General features: G+C 41.5%; 1 protein-coding gene across 8 annotated transcripts in view; it reads left to right on the forward strand.

Moving 5' to 3' along the window:
- The window catches only part of TTBK2 (tau tubulin kinase 2), a 148,005-nt gene extending 128,981 nt beyond the window's left edge, over positions 1-19,024 (forward strand). For all 8 annotated transcript variants that reach the window (XM_059703877.1, XM_059703858.1, XM_059703867.1 and 5 more), the window contains 3 exons: positions 1,292-1,880; positions 7,635-8,896; positions 11,451-19,024. In XM_059703877.1, coding sequence (XP_059559860.1) covers positions 1,292-1,880; positions 7,635-8,896; positions 11,451-11,913 — 2,314 coding nt within the window. In that variant the 3' untranslated portion in view covers positions 11,914-19,024. The remainder of the gene's footprint in view (positions 1-1,291; positions 1,881-7,634; positions 8,897-11,450) is intronic.
- The last annotated feature ends 1,447 nt before the right edge of the window (positions 19,025-20,471 follow it).

A 20,471-nucleotide genomic window follows, 5' to 3' on the forward strand; every position in this document is an offset into this window, starting at 1 on the left:
TTCACGATGCAGCCTTTAAAGAGGAACAGCTGGCCGAAACCGGTTTGGCTCAGTGGTTAGAGCGTCGGCCTGCGGACTGAAAGGTCCCAGGTTCGATTCCGGTCAAGGGCATGTACCTGGGTTGCAGGCACATCCCCAGTAGGGGATGTGCAGGAGGCGGCTGATCGATGTTTCTCTCCCATCGATGTTTCTGACTCTCTATCTCTCTCCCTTCCTCTCTGTAAAAAATCAATAAAATATATTTAAAAAAAAAAAAAAAGAGGAACAGCTGGGTCTCCAGAAGCCTGCATGTCACTCAGTCCCAATCTGCACTGGTTTTTACAGCCCTTAGTTCTTACTGCCCAGCTCTGGAACCCTGAGCTGGGGATCCGGGACCCCTCACTTCTCCAGGCAGCCTCTCAGAGGCAGTCTCCCTTTTGATTAAAAGAGTGGCACACTTGGGTCCTGATCAGCCCTTTCCGGGCCTCTGCACCTCCTACCAGTCTCAGGGTGCTTTCTTCTTTACTTCTCTAGTTGTAGGAGTTCCATTCAGCCAGCTTTCTGGCAGTTCTGGATGGTAGTTGTTTCGTATTTTAGTTGTAATTTTGATGTTGTGGGAGGCAGTGAGTACAGGTGTTTACCTATGCTGCCATCTTGGTTCTCCTTAATATTTTTATTGATTTCAGATAGGAAGAGGAAAAGAACGATAGAAACACCAAGGATGAGAGAGACTCATTGATTGGCTGCCTCCTGCATGCCCCCTACTGGGGAATGAGCCCACAACCCAGGCATGTGCCCTTGACCGGACCCTTCAGTCTGCAGGCTGGCACTCTATCCAGTAGACCCAATCTGGCTAGGCAGAATAGAACTTTTTAAAAAGAGTCCATGCTGAGGGAAAACAGAGTTGAGAACAGAAGTAATCCAAGAAAATGAACTCAATCCCAGCTGGTGTGGCTCAGTGGTTGAGTATTGGGCCCATGAACCAGTAGGCTTCCCTTGGGTAAATGGTTCTCAGCACCTCAGAGAGGAGAGAAGAGAGAGCAGAGGGCAGTGTGATTGAATTGGCAAGGCAAAGATGATGTGGATTCCAATTCAACCAGTTAGGCTTCTCTGCAGCAGGAGTGACATCGCCCATCTCCCCAAACAAGATTATGACAGGTGGAGAAGAGCATGATCAATCTGTGAAACTTTCCTTATGCTTTATCCATATTTTTTTAATCTCTGTGAGAATATTAGTTCTGTATAGAGCTTATAGGTTATGCAATAAGTATTACCCTTGGACAATTGAATAACTTCTCTCTGTTTTCTTAAGCCTGGAGAAAATGCAGAAAGATTCCAGTGCAGGAAAGGAGCCTCTTCTTCCTGCCCTGCTTCGTAAGCCTTGTGTTCCTACCGGGGCCCGTACTGACCACATCTGGAACTATGATGAAGAATATCTTCCAGATGCTTCTAAACCTGCCTCTGCCAATACCCCTGAGCAGGCAGATGGTGGTGGCAGCAATGGATTTATAGCTGTTAACTTGAGCTCTTGCAAGCAAGAGGTTGATTCCAAAGAATGGGTGATTGTGGACAAGGAGCAGGACCTTCGGGATTTTAGGACAAATGAGGCTTTAGGCCATAAAACAACAGGGAGCCCATCTGACGAGGAGCCTGAAGTACTTCAAGTTCTAGAAGAATCACCTCAAGATGGAAACCTCCGATTGGGTCCTTGGGAAGAAAATATTCATTTAAAGAAGGAAACCTCAGGTGTGATCTTAGCACTTTCCAGGGAATGCCCTGCCACTGTTGCTTCAGAGCAATATACAGATAGGCTAGAACTCCAGGCTGGAGCTGGTGGTCAGTTTATTGCAGCAACACCCACAAGTCCAATGGAGGCACAAGCGGAAGGACCTCTTACAGCGGTAAGAGATTTGTTCCTGTCATTTATCTGTTATCCACTCAAGGTGTTATTAAGAAAGAACTGCCCTGGTCAATGTAGTTCAGTTGGTTGAGCATCATCCTGTGCACTGCAAGGTCACTGGTTCAATTCCCGGTCAGGGCACATGCCTGGATTGCGGGATTGATCCCCTGTCAAGGTGCGGCTGATTGATTTTTCTCTCTCACATTGATTTCTCTGTCTTTTTCTTCCTCTCCCTCCCTCTATCTCTAAAAATCAGTAAAAAGATATATACATATATAAATGAAAGGACTAACAGTTGATCAACTAAGGTTCTTCAGCAGAGGCCTAAGTATGCAAATGGTATAAGGAGTGATGCTTGGACTAATTAGTCTTCTAGTATGAAATTTCTCAAAAAGTGAGGTTTCCTGTCAGGATACCAACTCAATACACGATATGTCATTATAACCTAATTTCAGAAGAACATTTATACTTAGACTATAAGAACTATCTATCTATATGTGTATACATAATGATTTTTTTAAATTATAATTCTAGATATTTTTAATATCTACATTAGAAACATGGTGAGAAAGCACCAGCTGGTGTGGCTCAGTGGTTGAGCATCGACCTATGAACCAGGAGGTCACTGTTCGATTCCTAGTCAGGGCACAGGCCCAGGTAGGGGGAATGCAGGAGGCAGCTAATCAATGATTCTTTCTCATCATGGATTTTTCTACTTCTCTCTCCCTCTTGCTTCCTCTCTGAAATCAATAAAAATATAAAAGAAAAGAAAAATATGTTGAGGAAGGTATATATTTAACCATTCATGGTTTGTACCAGTACTTTATATTATTTATTTATTTATTTATTTATTTATTTTTGTTAAAGAATTATAAATTTATTAGGTCATCTGGAAACCCAGATGGACTGAGCCCCAAAATGGCGCTGGCCCATGGTTTGTACTTTATACTGTTGCTAAATCTGATTATTTTTTTCTCCTTTCTCTTTTGTAACCTCCACCTAGACATTTCTCATCCTATCTAATAAAACAGAAACATGGTAATTGGCGTACGACCGCTACCCTTCCCATTGGCTAATCAGCGAGATATGCAAATTAACTGACAGCCAAGATGGCGGCTGGCAGCCAGGCAGCTTGAAACTAACATGAGGCTTGCTTGCTTCAGTGACAGAGGACTCCAACGTTCCCCGCCTGCGGCTGCAGGCCTCTGAGCTTGCACTCTAAGCAACTATGTTACAAAAATAGAAGCTAAACAAAATCCCGGGCTTCAGCCAGCAGGACCGCAACATTGTTTCAAATACAGAAGGGTAAACAAAGGCCAGATACCTGCTTTCAGCAGTGGAAGTCTCATAGCTGGAGCCGAGCCTCAGAGCTAAAGCTAGCCCAGAATGAAAAAAAAAAGGAAAAAAGGACAGGTTGGGAGCTTCAGTCACCCGTCAGCCTGAAAATGGCCCTCAGCCCCTCACCCAGACTGGCCAGGCACCCCAGTGGGGACCCCCACCCTGATCCAGGACACCCTTCAGGGCAAACCAGCCGGCCCCCACCCATGCACCAGGCTTCTATCCTATATAGTAAAAGGGTAATATGCCTCCCAGCACTGGGATCAGCGGAGCCGCGAGGCCTCCTGGCACCGGGATCAGCGTGACAGGGGGCAGCGACCAAACCCCCCTGATCGGCCCTGCTCTGTGTGTGACAAGGGGCGGCGCCCCAATACCCTCCCCGCCCCCCACGGGCCCTGCTCTGTGTATGACGGGGTAGAGCCATAACCTCCCCATCGGCCCTGCCCTGAGTGTGACAGTGGCGGCGCTCCAACCCCCTGATCCACCCTGCTCTGTGTGTGACAGGAGGCGGTGCCCCAACTCCCCTATCGGCCCTACTCTGTGAGTGACAGGGGGGAGCTCCTCAACCCCCTGATCAGCCCTGCTCTGTGCGTGACAGGGGGCGGCGCCCCAACTCCCCAATCGGCCCTGCTCTGAGCCCGACCAGGGGCTGCACCTAGGGATTGGGCCTGCCCTCTGCCACCCAGGAGCAGGCCTAAGCCAGCAGGGTGTTATCTCCCGAGGGGTCCCAGACTGCGAGAGGGCACAGGCCGGGCTGAGGGACGCCCTCCCCCCCCCCCCAGTGCACAAATTTTTGTGCACCGGGCCTCTAGTATTTTATATTTCTCTTAAGCAATAGTTTTATAGCTTTGATGTCCATTGTTTAAAATGCAGACTCCCAGGCTCATTTTCAGAACTTTTGCTTCAGTAGGTCTGGGATAGAGCGGAATCTGCATTTTAACAAGCAGCTGAAGGTAATTGTGATAAGTCTTCTGCAAAGAAATGTTTTGAGGAAATTATTGTTTACTCCCATTTTGGGCATTCATATGGAGACTCCTGTTACACTGTGGTTTTCAGTGAGTAGTGCTGCCCCCACAGCTGTGTGAGTGGCAGGAGTTCCAGGAAAGCCAGAGATGGAGGCAGTAAAAAAATGTACACAAACCTCAGACACAGGCAGGTTCATCTGTCCTTACATGGGTGAGAATACCAGGTTTTCTTAAATTCCGTCATCATCTAGTGGCCCTCTCCTCCAACTCACCAGAAATAGCATTGTTCCCCAGACTGAAATGGTTTTTTTGTTTGTTTTTTGTTTTTTTAAGTATATTTTATTGATTTTTTTTTACAGAGAGGAAGGGAGAGGGATAGAGAGTTAGAAACATCGATGAGAGAGAAACATCGATCAGCTGCCTCCTGCACACCTCCTACTGGGGATGTGCCCGCAACCAAGGTACATGCCCTTGACTGGAATCAAACCTGGGACCTTTCAGTCCGCAGGCTTACACTCTATCCACTGAGCCAAACCAGTTAGGGCGACTGAAATGTTTTTTATTAGGACACAATTCCTCATGCAAGTGTAAAACAATGAGAAAAGATAATAGAATTTGATTTTGTGAATAGCTCTGTAGGGATTTACCTACACTACAAAATGGGAAAATAAATACCTACTTCTTATTTGTTTGTTTGTTTATCTTATAATCTTCACCTGAGGAAATGGAGGGGGGGAGGAAGGGAGAACGAGAGAGAGAGAAAATGAGAGAGAGAGAGAGAGAGAGAGAGAGAGAGAGAGACAGAGAGACAGAGAGAGACAGAGAGAGACCGAGACCTCGATTGGTTGTCCTCAGAATGCACCCTGACTAGGACCGAACCTGCTACCCATGTACGTGCCCTGACTGGGACTCTAACCAGCAACCCTTTGGTGCACAGGATGATAATTAACTGAGCCACCCTGGCCAGGCTACCTCCTTTTTTTAATCAGTTAGTTGGTCTTTCCTTCTTCCCCAAGACTGCTTTATAAAGTTATATAGGTTGTTTACTGCATGCTTAGCCAAGGGAACAGTTGGGTCTGAAATTTAGCTCAAACTTTGCTAGCCAAACCGTGCATCTTTGTTTCCTCTTTGAAGAGCATCCTTTTCCAAATTGTACAAAGGTACCCTATGGGCAAGAGTCAGGTCCTACCATTCCCGTCCCTTCCCTGTATCCCGTTTTTCACCTCACCTTTTCTCTTTGCATTCATTCCCTCTTTCCACCTCCCAGATTCAGTTTCTTCTTTTCTTTCACTCTTGAGACCAGGGGTCCTCAAACTACGGCCCACGGGCCACATGCAAATACAAGTATTGTATTTGTTCCCGTTTTGTTTTTTTACTTCAAAATAAGATATGTGCAGTGTGCATAGGAATTTGTTCATAGTTTTTTTTTAAATTATAGTCGGGCCCTCCAACGGTCTGAGGGACAGTGAACTGGCCCCCTGTTTAAAAAGTTTGAGGACCCCTGCTCTAGATGCTATGTTCTCACTGTTGTTCAAGTATTTTTCCAATAGCATTCTGGTGTGCTTCTTTTCAAAAGGCTTTCTAACGCCTTGGCTTAATTTCTTATAGTATTTCTTGCCCATTCCCATCAATACTGTCCTGCCCACAAAGATAATTCTTATAGCTGTTACACTATGTGCAACATTTTCTCTATCAAGTTGTTGAAAGACTTGTATTTATATATTTAATATGTTTGACCTTTTTCAAATATTTTTAAATAAAAATATTTTTCTTGCCTGGCTGGCATGGGTCAGTTGTTGAACGTCGACCTATGAACCAGGAGGTCACATTTCAATTCCTGGTCAGGGAACATGCCCGGGTTATTAGCTTGATCCCCAATGTGGGGCATGCAGGAGGCAGCCTTCAATGATTCTCTCATCATTGATGATTCTATCTCTCTCTCTCTCTCCCTTTCTCTCTGAAATCAATAAAAATATAATTAAAACAATTTTTAAAAAATATATTTTATTGATTTTTTACAGAGAAGAAGGGAGAGAGATAGAGAGTTAGAAACATCGATGAGAGAGAAACATCGATCAGCTGCCTCCTGCACACCTCCCACTGGGAATGTGCCCGCAACCCAGGTACATGCCCTTGACCGGAATCGAACCTGGGACCCTTCAGTCCGCAGGCCGACGCTCTATCCACTGAGCCAAACCGGTTTCGGCAATTAAAACAATTTTTAAAAAATCTTTTTAACTGAAGGTCTCTAAAGAAATGCCAGCTGCATTACTTTTTTACTTACTAGTACATATGTCTAAGGCAGTGGTTCTCAACCTTGGCTGCCCATTAGAATCACCTGGGAATCTTTTTAAAATCCTGATTTCTGAGCCCCATCCTCCAGAAATTCTATTTCTTTGTTACTAATGTTGTGGCCCCACCCCATAACAACGAAACAGAATTTCCGGAGGATGAGGCCCAGAAATCAGGATTTTAAAAAGATTCCCAGCTTATTCTAATGTGCAGCCAAGGTTGAGAACCACTGGTCTAAGGTATTAAACTTACCATTTCCTTCATTGGGGAGGGAGCGGAGGCGGGGAATGGGATAATATATTTATCTTGATTATCTTTTTGAGGCTTAAATTCCGTTTACTTTTGCAAAGTTGATGCTATCAACTGACCATAGGCACATTAAATAGAAAGAGTCATTCCAGTCTTGAGTCTTGAAAGAGGAGAAAGAAAGGCTGTTAATAGAACCTGGTAAGATCCTATCTATGGGAGTGGGGCCATACGACAGGAGCTATGGCCAAGAGTGGTTGAATGTAGTCCCTTGCAGTCCCTTGGGGAGGGAGCAGAGAGAATTAATACCCAGACCCTTATCCCCACAAATTCAGATTCTATGTTGGTGCTGGCCATTGGGCAAACCCAGAAATCAGAAGGCAAGGGAGCCTGGGATAGCACAGTCTGCAGAAGCCAGTCTTCCAGAGCACAAAGCAGGCTAAAGAAATGCAGGGGTGAACCTCGAAGAAGACTGTGCTGTACAGTTCCTGAGCTTGGGTGTCGTGCATTTTTATTCAGAATTGTTCATTTTAAATATGAATTAGGCCAGTGATGGCGAACCTTTTGAGCTCGGCATGTCAGCATTTTGAAAAACCCTAACTTAACTCTGGTGCCGTGTCACATATAGAAATTTTTTGATATTTGCAACCATAGTAAAACAAAGATTTATATTTTTGATATTTATTTTATATATTTAAGTGCCATTTAACAAAGAAAAATCAACCAAAAAAATGAGTTCGCGTGTCACCTCTGACACGTGTGTCATATGTTCGCCATCACTGAATTAGGCAGACCAGCCAACATATGTGTTCTTCTTATAAATTAGAATTTGAGGTGTTAAATCTCAAATCCTGCATCTTCACTTATATTCTACATTATTGCATTTTAACTTTTTTTTTCTTCTCTCTCTCCAGGTTACAATTCCTCGACCGTCTGTGGCATCTACACAGTCGACTTCAGGAAGCTTTCACTATGGTCAGCTGCCAGAGAAGAAGGACCTTCAGCCTGTGGAGCCCACTGTGGATCTTTATTCTCCAAGGGAGAACTTCTCTGGTTTAGTTGTGACAGAGGGAGAGCCTCCTAGTGGAGGAAGCAGAACAGACTTGGGGCTGCAGATAGAGCATATTGGTCCTGACATGTTACTCGAAACTAGAGAGTGTGAAAAATCTCAAGACCTGGGGCCAGAAGACCTTCCTGACCATAACAGACTGGCTGGGAGAGAATTTGAGAGTCTCCCTAGGGAAACTGAAGAGAAAAGCCTGCTAGGGTCAGATAATGAAGATGAAAAGTTAAGTAAAGGGCAGCATTATATTGAGATCTCCTCTCTCCCCGGAGACTTAGAAAGGGATCATTCAGCGACTACTGAACCTCTCGACATGACAAAGACACAGACTTTTAGTGTGATGCCAAACCAAGACAGAAATCATGAGAGAATGAAGCTTCTGGCAGTTGGAACTTCAGAAATTTCCCCAGGAGGCATTGACCCACGTGCTGAAGGACAGATAGGCCAGGTGGCAACAATGCAAAAGAGTAAGATATCTAAGGATGATGACATCAAGAGTGAAGACTTGCCCGGTCTTCAAGGAGACCTCTCTACTTTTTTGCACCAAGAGGGTAAGAAAGAGAAAATTGTCCCTAGAAATAGAGAGCTATTTAATAGTGTTTCAGAGAGTGAACATTGTCCCTCATCCCGGAAGGATATGGTTAGGTCATCCTTCGTAACTAGACACAGCCGAATCCCTGTTTTAGCACAAGAGATAGACTCAGCTTTCGAATCATCCTCTCCACTCTCTGCAAAAGAAAAGCTCCTTCAAAAGAAGGCTTATCAGCCAGACCTACTCAAACTTCTGGTGGAAAAAAGGCAACTCAAGTCTTTTCTTGGGGACCTCTCAAGTGCCTCTGATAAATTGCTGGAGGAGAGACTAGCTACTGTTCCTGCTCCCTTTTCTGAGGAGGAAGTCTTCACTCCCTTTTCAAGACTGGCGATAGACGCCCCCCTGAGCAGGTCAGCTGAAGATAGCTTTTTGTCACCTATCATCTCCCAGTCCAGAAAGAGCAAAATTCCAAGGCCAGTGTCATGGATCAACACAGATCAAGTCAATAGCTCAGTTTCATCACAGTTCTTGCCTCGGCCACCACCAGGAAAGCCACCCACAAGGCCTGGAGTAGAAGCCAGGTAATGCTGTATGCTCTCCCCATGTTAAGTGTATAGCATTGTTTCTGTGTCTACTTGACTCTAACATATGTCAGAGGTTTCGTTTCTTTGTTGCCTGCTTCTGATTGTCTACTTTCTTCCTTGCCTTTCCCAAGCCATAGCACAGTGTAGTTGAAGGGGTCAGATTGATCCAGGTTAATTCTTGGCTCTCCCACTTTCTTGCAGTGTAAACCTCAATTTCCCTATCTATAAAATGGATTGAACATTTGCCTCAAGGTTTGGGGAGGATGAAATAAGGGAGTGTATGTCTAAAGCTTCTTGCAGTGCTGATTAGCATGTAACAAAGGTTACTTCTCTTGCAGTCTGTTTTAACTAGATACTCAGTATTTTTGTAGCTTTGGTTAGTCAGCATCCTGTTATAACAGATGTCATTATAATGTCAAATTCTAGTGAAGAATAGTGTGTTCATCATTTGATGACTAACTCCTGGTAGCACTACTGTTTATCTGATTATAATGAATTAAACAAACAAAAATCCTACAGGCGGTTTCCCTAGGTCTGATGCTAGATACGGCAATACATAATAAAGTTATTGCTTTAATATTTACTGTATGGTATACTTGTTTATTGAATTTCTCATGTATAGTTGACCATAGAGTCAATAGATTATATTTTGAAGAAGAGGAGGAAATATTGGGAGGTAATGAGCCAGTTAAGAGTGCTTTCCTTGGAGCCATTACTCACTTTCACAGAGTAGAATAATGGTCTAAACTTTTGGAGAAGAAAGAAGAAAAGGATAGTCTTTTAACCAAAATAAAGTGAAAATCAAAATGGTAGTACATTTGCATGAAAACTAGCCTGTCTGCGATAATATAATAATAGGCCTCTTCCTGTTATAAGGATATCTAAAGCATATTAAAGTAAGATTCTAGATGTATCATTACACAGCAGAACTTGTTACTCTTATCTAAAGAAGGTTTAGTTTTGACTTGCCCTAAGGTTTCAGGCTCAGGGTAACTAAACATTAGATTTGAAATGCCAGTGGGACAAGACTTCCATAGGAAGAATAGTGATGAGTAAACAGCAATCATTTTATGAGATTTTAAAAAGGTGATTCTATGAACAATATTTACATATCCCCTTTTTCTTCTGCTTGGCATCTATGGAGATGGCATATCTGTGGCTTGAACTACTTTGGATTGCAACAAACAGATCTTAATTATCATTCATTATTTAGCATTTTACAGTGCCCCCTAAAAGTAGCACTTAGTAACTAAGTCAAGCCTGTGGCATTGTGCCAGATATTAGAGTTGACTCATCTGGGAACTCAACTTTCCCACTTAGGTCCTGGCACAGAGGAATTATTTTATTCCATTTCAAAATTTTCACTATAAGATCCTTGAGAATAGGCATAACCTGAATGAGTTTCATGTCATTTTTCAGAATAAGTAGATGGTGGGAAAGAGAAGGAAAGAAAATTCATAGAAAAAAATCAGTAATTTGTTGCTGACCCATGATGATGATGATGATAGCTATTTATGTGCCTGCATTCTGTACATACTAATACAACCTTGAAGTTCTTCTCCCACTTCCTTCTGTAAGGAGTGGCATGTCAGCAGATTGAGGTTTAAATTCTTAAACTGAGTGGATTTTAAGCTAAAACAGAAAAACATTTAGGGCAAAGAGGACATTGCTATTCATATGAGTACTTTCTGGATTGGAGTTCTGACTTGTCAGTAAAGAGGGGCAGTCAGTTTCCAAACTCAGCTCTCCTGAATCTCAGGCTTCTATCAGGGCAGAGACTGAGTCCCAGAGAAACCAGTGAGTACTCTTTTATTTTGGAAACTAATAAATGAAGCTGAAATAACCTTTTTCTATAGCTCCTGCTATTGGTGAGCACAGATCATGTTGAAGACTTGCATTGTGGGGTTAATATTTGCACATATGTATGCAGAATTCCTGTCCTAGGAGCCTTAAACAAAATGTCAAGGCATTTTATTGCCGAAACCGGTTTGGCTCAGTGGATAGAGCATCGGCCTGCGGACTGAAGGGTCCCAGGTTCGATTCCGGTCAAGGGCATGTACCTGGGTTGCGGGCATATCACCAGTGGGAGATGTGCAGGAGGCAGCTGATCGATGTTTCTCTCTCATCGATGTTTCTAACTCTCTATCTCTCTCCCTTCCTCTCTGTAAAAAATCAATAAAATGAAGAGAAAAAAAATGTCAAGGCATTTTATGCTAGAGACGTTTTATTTAATTCTAAAATCAGAAGAGCAAACATGCCATAGGAGGAAGAGGACTAACAACATCCAAGTGCTTCTGAATGGCAGACTTCCAACTAAATACTTTACTTGGGTTATTGCCCTTGGCTGTTCAGTAACGTTGGTGAGATTGATAATATTCCCATTAAAAGCTAGGAGAGATTAAATAATTTGTCCAGGGTCATGTAACTGGTATATAAAAGAGTAGCTATAACCTGTGTTCCCTGAATTTTGACTCACATCATACAAATTATGATTGGGACTTTATAGGCACACTTGAAATGAATTAAAATAATTTTTCTCTGTACTTTTAAGGCTCCGCAGATACAAAGTCCTAGGGAGTAGCAATTCCGACTCAGACCTTTTCTCCCGCCTGGCCCAAATTCTTCAAAATGGATCTCAGAAACCCCGGAGCACTACTCAGTGCAAGAGTCCAGGATCCCCTCACAATCCAAAAACACCACCCAAGAGTCCAGTTGTCCCTCGCAGGAGTCCCAGTGCCTCTCCTCGAAGCTCTTCATTGCCTCGTACATCTAGTTCCTCGCCATCTAGGGCTGGACGGCCCCACCATGACCAGAGGAGTTCATCCCCGCATCTGGGGAGAAGCAAGTCACCTCCCAGCCACTCAGGATCTTCCTCCTCCAGGAGGTCCTGCCAACAGGAGCATTGCAAACCCAGCAAGAATGGCCTGAAAGGATCTGGCAGCCTCCACCACCACTCGGCCAGCACTAAAGCGCCCCCAGGGAAGAGTAAGTCAGCGAGTAAACTCAGCAGATAGGAGCCAGGCCGCATCTCTGAAAGGTGTGAGATCCTCCTCCTAAACCTGATGCATGTGTATCCCTGTACTGTCTATTTTAAAAGTCTGTGTTGATTTTCTCTTGCAAAAGAAAGTAATATGATAAATTATTTATAAGGAGACATAAATATTTGATAAGGAATTACCTAAGGCAGGCAGCAAGCAGATCAGGAATTAATGCCTTTGCACAGGAAGGGGCAGTCTAGCAAATCCAGGAGGGAGAAACTGATTAAATGAACTTTTTTTTTTTTTTTTTTTTTTTTAGCTGCTTCTAAAACAAAAGAGTCAAAAGTAGGGGATGGAATGGAATTTTAAAGGCTTTGGCCTGCTTATTCTTTAAGGCTCTACTCAAACATTATATAGCAAAATTGAAACCTCCTGTTTTAATATTTTCATTCAAAACCTCTCAACTTTGGAGTTCAGAATTGCTCCAGTATTAAAGTATGTAAGAAGTCTGTGGCTGGGGAGCCATTGCTGCTACACGTATATGTAGCTTGTGTATTTATCTATATGGAGAGTTCACACCTTTACTTTGCCTCATTCCTCGTACCCTCCTTGGATTTCATATTTTTTAAAGTTAGTGTTTCTCACCTGATCCAGTCTTTTATTTTAACAATACATTCTAATATGCTTTTAGCAGCATATGCTAATATTTTTCTTTGGAGCACTATAGTCTCAATATATTTTTATTGTGAGAAATAATTGATGACACTTAGGTAATAGAAGGGAAAATCTAAATAGAACTAGTTTGCAGGCTTTAGTGCTTTAGGCAGAGAGGGCAGAGTGGGGGTGAATGCCCTGTAAGGCAGAAGGACTCTCTTTCCCTGTTAGTCTCTTCCTTGTGGAAGGAAGACTGACCAGAGTAGACCTTGATTCCTTAATTCTTCTCTGTACCAACTATTTCTAATGCCGACCTCCAAGATGACACCAGGGAAGTACAGTGCTGTGAAATGTGACTTTATGCTTTTAGAGGTTTAAAAAGAAAAGTAGAAAGAAATTAGGTATGTTGTTGAGACTTATCATCCTCAAACTTCGCATTTTATACATGTAGCCAGTTAGGAATGAGTATCTGGGGAAATAAATTTAGGTTCTGTATTTATCTTTTATTTTAAAGGTGTTTTTTTTACCAGCTTCTCCTGTGCTTTAGTTTGAACATTTGAGTTTCTTGACCTGATTTCCATGTAATCTCAATTTACAAAGCTATAAAGAGGATCATATTTGTTCTAATCTCACTCTTCTGCCAACAGGAATCAGGCAAAATTAAATCATAGTAGACTTTGAAAATGGGCTTTTTTATACTTTGATGTTTTTTGTGTTGTAAAGACCTTATTAAGGTCAGGTAAATTGGTCTGCTTGCTGTTGAAATTTGCCTTCTAGCAAACATCTGTGCTTTCTTTTCAACCTTGTGTTTGCTGCCAAACCTAATGTGGTTGAATTTGGGGGGGAAAAGAAATATATTTTCTCACCAAGTGAACATATTCTAATGCTGCATCAAAGTTGCCCTGAAGCTGCACTGAACTTATCTTGTTCTCTTTATCTGTGTTGAGCTTTCTAAAAAAAGACGAACAAACAAACAAAAACATACAAAAAAAAAACAAAACCTCAAAACACTATTGAGGCATATTTTGTCTCCCATAAGAATTGTAGCATAGTGTGGAATCTTAATTTCTCTCTGGTTTCGAGCACTATAGAGGAATGCACTAGATAAGACATATTTGCTGTTTACCTAAAGCAACTGTAACATTGGAAGACCCATCTTTCTGTATTATATTGTATAATAGTTGCTATAACACTACTTGCATGTCTTCATGGTAAATTATATAAATATTTATAAAAATATAGAGAAACATATGCTTATATAAACTCATTCTTTCTCATTCTCCATTTGTAATTTCAAGATCACGGATGAAGAAATACCATTTTACTGTGTGCCTCGCGCACACTTGGGCCTTGCCTGTCTTCATTTTCTGAAAATACATTCTTGGCACGTGACACTTAAGATTCTTCTTGCCTTCCTTGCGTATAATGCAAGGGTTGGCAGTCTTGAACAGGCCAAGATAGGTTATTTGATTTTCATTTTTAAAAATATTTTAATAGGGGGGAAATTACTGGGACATGCTTGTAATACTGGTTCAAAGATTTGTCTTGTTAATTACATAATGCTGTTCTTACGGTTAGAGTGGATCAACTGGGATGATAATCATGGGTCTGACGAATTGATTTTTTTAAAAAATCCCTTAAAATTATCATTCTGCTTTCCTCTTTTAACTTCACTTTTTGAGGGGTGGTGGAGGAGTAATCTACAATTAAGAAATTCTCTTTTTTTCTGCTCTACTTGCAAAATTGTGCGAAAAGTAGCCAGCTTTACATCTTGACCCCTTTAGTCAGAAATGTGCTTGTAGTAACCATCGGAAAAGCTGAGAGGCTGCGGTGTGGTGTGTGTGTGTGTGTGATTTTATATCTGATTGACATCTCTCTGCTAGCAGTCAAAACTGGCAAAGATGGCAACTTAATGTTTTTCCTCTTTTTTAGTTCTTTCCATTTTTCTCACAACTTTTCCACTGTGTTTTGCTCCTTTTTCTAAATGGTACCCACAAACTCAAGGTCCAGAAATAGTCTTGCTGTGTAAGACTATTTTATTTTGCATGTAGAGAAAAGTGTTAACCAGAGATTTTTCTGCTTGATACTTTCAAAAGAAAACAAACTAATATTATGTATCAGTAGGTCCACTTGAAAGTACTACTATCTTATACAGGGTGGGGCAAAAGGGTTTTAGTTCTTTGTGTTGAAAACAATACAGTAACTAATAAATAATAATACAAGAATTAACTGTTTTGCATAGTCACAAGTGTAAACCTACTTTTGTCCCAGCCTGCATAGAGATGTTACGGTTTTTAAGTGCACTTTGTGCTTTTAGATGATACATGTCTCGGGCTAAAAAGAGAAGTTCACAGCCCTGAGTAAAGCCCTTGGGCACAAGGATTTTTGTTTCTGTTTTATTTTAAAGTCTGATACAGAGAATGAGTTGTATTGTTGTTTTCAGTTCTTTCTTTTTTCTTTCTTTTTTTTAGTGATGGCATATTTCAAAATTCAGTGACAAACATAGATCATCCAAGTAATTTTAAACCAGTTTGGTTATTCTACCTAAGATGAGGGACATGGCCGTCAGTTAAAGTCAAGCCAAACTACACTAAAAGTATTATGGAGCAGAAGTAAATTATCTTTTGAAAATCAAGTGTCTCGTCATTTCTCCTATCACAGCAAAGTGGCTGGTTACCTTCCCTGTCTAGTCTCTGGAACTACTTGGGTGAAATGGAAGATGGAATTAGCAACATTTCGGTCCTTTCAGGTAGCATTCTTTCTAAGTTATGCTGCCAGATCTCCAGGGTGTACAGATGGGTAACGATTTTAAAATTCCACATAGTAATCTTTTTTTGTTGTTGTTGTTGTTGCCCTGGGGCACTATAATGGAGAAAAAAGTTAAAGCACAAACTCAGATTCCAAAAAAAGATCACACATTGTTTAAAGACAGTCTACACAAGAGTTACAAAAAATAGTTGCCCAGGCATAAGCATACACCAGTTTGTTAATTATACACATATGGTTACAAGTGTGCTTGCAAAAAAGTTCATTGGAAATATACACAAGGCTCTGGAAATGTACACCTTGTAGTGTTACAATTCTATATTCAAACAAAGAAATTTGACAGTATGTTACATTCACTTACAAGTAGACAAAATGCAGAATACAATTCATCTTCTGTACAAAAAGGAAAGGCAGTCACATTACAAAGTGAGGGCTCCAACTGTAAGGAAAGCTGGGGCAGGGCCGAACTTTGCACGTCCTTTTGACTGTCACAAAATAACCAGAATATTCACATAGTAATCTTTTGCACAGCTTAAAGGCATTTAACTTTAACATATAGTGAACAAAAAAGGAAAATTGGGTCATACCAAATTTAACTTTAAAGCATAGATTATAAACATCTTTGAATGTTTAAGTCTTAGGCAGGCACCATCATTCTCAACTTGGTACGCAAGCTGGCCTTGCTGACAGTGGCATAGCTACATTTACTGTTTTTTTTTTAGGTTGCATGTTGTGAAGTAAATGTTTTTTGTAAAAGTTGCCAAGTTAATCAAGTCCTAAATAAGTAACAAAATGATAATTGAGACCCATTATTATCCACTTTATATTATTTGCTTTAAAATACTAAACAAATTTCAGCTGCTTACTAATACAGTGAACAGGTTATGCAGTATCTTTCTGTTTAGCTCCTCCTAACACTGTGGGAACTTGAGGTTCTTTAGTAATCATGAGATTCCTTCTAAGCCACAGATTTTTATGCAAAGGTTTCTTTGGTTGTTTTTAATCAACAAGGAAAAGGTGTACATTAGGGCATGTTTCCCAGACACAGATAGTTAAAAATAACAATTAGTTTTTCTGTACCTTTGAATAAAAAACAGATGCCTTTTCCCCAAAAGCAGAGGATTCTTTGTTCTAGGAACTACATCCTTAATCTAACATAAGGAACTGGCGATAGGAGAAACAAGATCCAGAATTCAGAATTTAGGGGGGAAATACATCGTACTCTGGCTATTTGAAAATAGATTTACTTGTAGATAAGTCTAGATTTAGTCTTGAAGATCAGAGTTTTGACATATAAAAATGTTTTTCATTCCTTTATATCAGTCAAACATGTCATACATTAGGGAAACAGTTCTCCTGTCATGCTCCTGTATTTTGAAATTAAGTTGTTTACATTCATTCTCTTAACATTCATCTGCCCATTTATGCTTATGTGTATTTACCACAGATGTGTTGGGGGCTTTGCCTAAAAAGAGAGAGATTTTCAGCACCTGTATTACTGTGGCGATAAATGGTTGACAATGCCATTGTTTAACTTTCTTGAATTTGGTTCTGTAGACAGTTTATTTGCAGTTACTTATCTATGTTTTAATACAAATGTATTACAGGAGTAAGGAATGGAACCACTATGGTAGTCCTCATAAATCAATATTCACCCAAGTTCAGAAACCATAGGTGCGTACTTGGGCTGTAACTTAGAGAAGGTAATAAGATGGTTCTAGCCCATGGGGAAGCCCCAGGTGGTTGTAGGACATCCTACTTCCTTGTCTCATCCAACAGAACTCTGGTGTGGACCTCAAGGACGTGGGAGTAGAGCATTTAAGATCTTGCTCCCCAGCAGTTGTCCTCAGTTTTGGCTTAAATAAACTCTTATAAAAAAATTTTTTTAATGATGTGGGAGTAGTGTGGAAACATCAGATCATTAGATATTAGTAGCTTAGCTGTCCCTCTAGAATTATGAGAAATTTAACCCAGATAGTCTTGAGAGCCTGAGGAATCTGTTGCCAACCTTGCTGGAGAGAGCTGCAGGAGGTACATGGGGAATTCCTTTAGTTCTTATAACTCCAGGACATGGGGTAAGGCTCCCTGTTCCTGTAAAGGGGAATTTGGATGCTGCACACCTCAATCCCCAAAAATCCCTGGCTGGATGTGAAATGTCATTAAAATCTTGGCCCATTAATACATTTTTTAATTCAGTTGTGATTATTGGCTCTGACTTTTTTTTATTATTCCCCTTAAGCAAATTTGGATCAGAAAATTAAAAGTATGTGACAAGATCAAGATCACCTTGAGGTTATACACAGTCTCAAGAACTGAATAGCCAAGTACTGTATATTTGGCAATGATTTGAATATTTCCTTAGACTTTGCTTGATTCTTGGTCTTAAAGAGACACGTAAAAAAAGTGAAGCCTTTTTCCTTCGTTGCCATGTGAAACTTTAACCAGGTCTGCCTCTTTAATTGGAAGTGACAGTTTTGGGCATAGTGTGTATCACTGGTGATACTGACATGTCTCTCAGATACCCAGGGCTTCTGGGTTCCTTGACCTAGAGAATAGGATTCACGGAGGCAGATCTTTGGCCCATGTGACTGTAGAATCTGCTGATGACATAACTTTACATGCTAACGATGGATAGGAATTTTATTTCTTTTCATTAGTTTAATATTTTATATTGTGTACTGAAGTGTTCACTCACCCAGTTAAAAACATTAAATAAACCAAGTTTTTGTATAAACTACCCTTGTCATAGATGCTTTCCCCCTTATAATATACAGTATAAATCAGCAGTCGCCAGCCATTTGGACCTCACGGTTTAAGTCCTTAAAATTCCATGTGCAGCACTTCAACATACCTGGAGTCTGTCTGGGTTGTTCTTCACTCACCCACAGGGTAAACAAGGCTACCAGAGCTCGAATGTGATTTATTTTAGGAGAGCAACCCAGGCAGGGAAATGCCCTTGGGACTTTTTCAAAATATTTTATTTTTAAACCATTCAGATAGATAAATCAGTTCACTAAGATAAAAAGCATTCAGAAATACAGATAGGAAGATAAAGGAAATACAACAGTGTGCCACTCGGGGCTCTGAAGTTGGATTGAGTTAAGCAAATAAAGAGAACAGATCTGATGACCCAGGCTTGAGCCTCCTCCCCTCTCCCTCATACACAGCCCCTGATCCCCTTCCTGACTCCTTTCCTAAAATAGCCAATGCCCATTTAATTAGGCCGTTTACTTAGACATTGACAGCTTTTAGGGAAAAAGGGGTGGAGGGGGAAATATCTAGTTTTTCATTAGATACAAATCTTGAAAGTATGAACTATTGGCAGCTGTTAAATCAGATTGAATCACAAACCAAAAGAATTCTCTCTTGTCAAGCAACACCAATACGTTAGCATGGAGGACTTTAATAATTCCAGTTTTCTCCCTTCTCCTCTTCATGAAATCAGTGATGAGAAATTCTTTTGGAAATGCTTCCAATGGTATTGTGTCTCTTTCCCCTCCAAGCAGCCCTCTGTATGCATTTTAGCTCAGGCAACAAGGACAATAGAGTATTGACAGAAACATGGAGTGCTTTTGTATGGGTCATCTGTACATAAAAGTGTAATTATTTATTTAATTTTCCCATTTGTATCATATGAAAGCTTTGTACAGTGTTTTAAGTTCTGTTTTAAAATTATTTTGTATTTTATTTTTATAATCTAGTAATAAAATATTCATTCCGCATGCAACTCTAGTTCTGTTTGTATGATGGCTTGGATTTCAAAAATGGGAAATATTATTTTTCTAATTTAATAATGTTATTGAATGCACCAGAGGTTCTAAGATTATCAGGGAGCAGAAAGGGTTGCTGTAAATGCAGTACCACATCCAGAGGCCTAGAAAAGAAGTGCTGGACTGAATACAAAATATCAGGATCCCTGCAGCTGAAAACCAGGGTTCAAGGACATGAGGAGAGGGATTCCTGCATAATAAAATTTAAAGTGTTAAAAGCACCCTTTCTCTAGCTGGTTTGGCTCAGTGGATAGAGCATCAGCCTGCAGACCGAAGGGTCCTGGGTTCTATTCCGGTCTAGGGCACAAGCCTGAGTTGTGGGCTCCATCCCCAGTGGGGGGCGTTCGAGGCAGCTAATCAATGATTCGCTCTCATCATTGATGTTTCTATCTCTCTCTTCCTTTCTGAAATCAATAAAGATATATTTTGAAGATAAAAGCACCTTTCAGTCCACCTTCTATCTCTGGCTGAAGGTACTTTTTCCTCCTGCAAAGGAAGCATCCCTTAGAGCACTGGGATTCCTGCTCCGCACCACCCTCCCCTCCACTGGAAGCCGTTTTGAACTAGAGGAATCTTGGGGGGCAGTCACACGCCCTGCTCCACCCTCCTGGTTTCCCCTTCTTGATTTCTCAGGGAGCAGCAACATCCAAGGGCTGGCTCTCATGTTTTTCAAAATAAGAGAAATTAAGAAATAACTCAAGTTCCCAAAGCTAATCATGAATGGGCCTATTAGCATCTCAATTGCAAAGTAGTTGAGCTATTAACCTGGCGTAAACCATCATTCCAACGTGTAAGGGATGTAAAGATGGGCACCCGAGGCTGTGGGCTGAGGACTATAGAAAGGCTCCGGCAACAGTTCTGGCCTCACGTTTCAATGGCCGTCAGCGGTGGTGAGGACGCAAACCCGCGGGTACCGCGCGGGCAGGGGGCCTTTGTAAAAAGGTCAAACGAGGCGAGGATAACTTTATAGTAACTTTTAAAAAATATATATACATTATTGATTTTTTTACAGAGAGGAAGAGAGAGGGATAGAGAGAAACATCGATCAGTTGCCTCCTGCACACCCCCTACTGGGGATGTGCCTGCAACCAAGGTACATGCCCTTGACCGGAATCGAACCTGGGGCCTTTCTGTCCGCAGGCCGACGCTCTATCCACTGAGCCAAACCGGTCAGGGCTGTAGTAGCTTTTTAAAGGTGATGTTGGGCGAGTCTGGAAAACTTAACTCTTGAAAGAAAAGAGTGCTTGTCGAGAAAGATACAGGCAGGGTCTCTCTCCAGAGAACAGTTCACCTTCACCGTCCGGCCGCTCTCCGGCCCCTCTGTCTCTCCCGCCGCGCCCCCGAGTCCAGCAGGTCGCCCCCTCTGGCGAGGGGTCACGCACCGGGGGTGGCTGCACCCCCACA

Source organism: Myotis daubentonii, chromosome 1, assembly GCF_963259705.1.
Source record: "Myotis daubentonii chromosome 1, mMyoDau2.1, whole genome shotgun sequence".
Lineage (NCBI taxonomy): Eukaryota > Metazoa > Chordata > Mammalia > Chiroptera > Vespertilionidae > Myotis > Myotis daubentonii.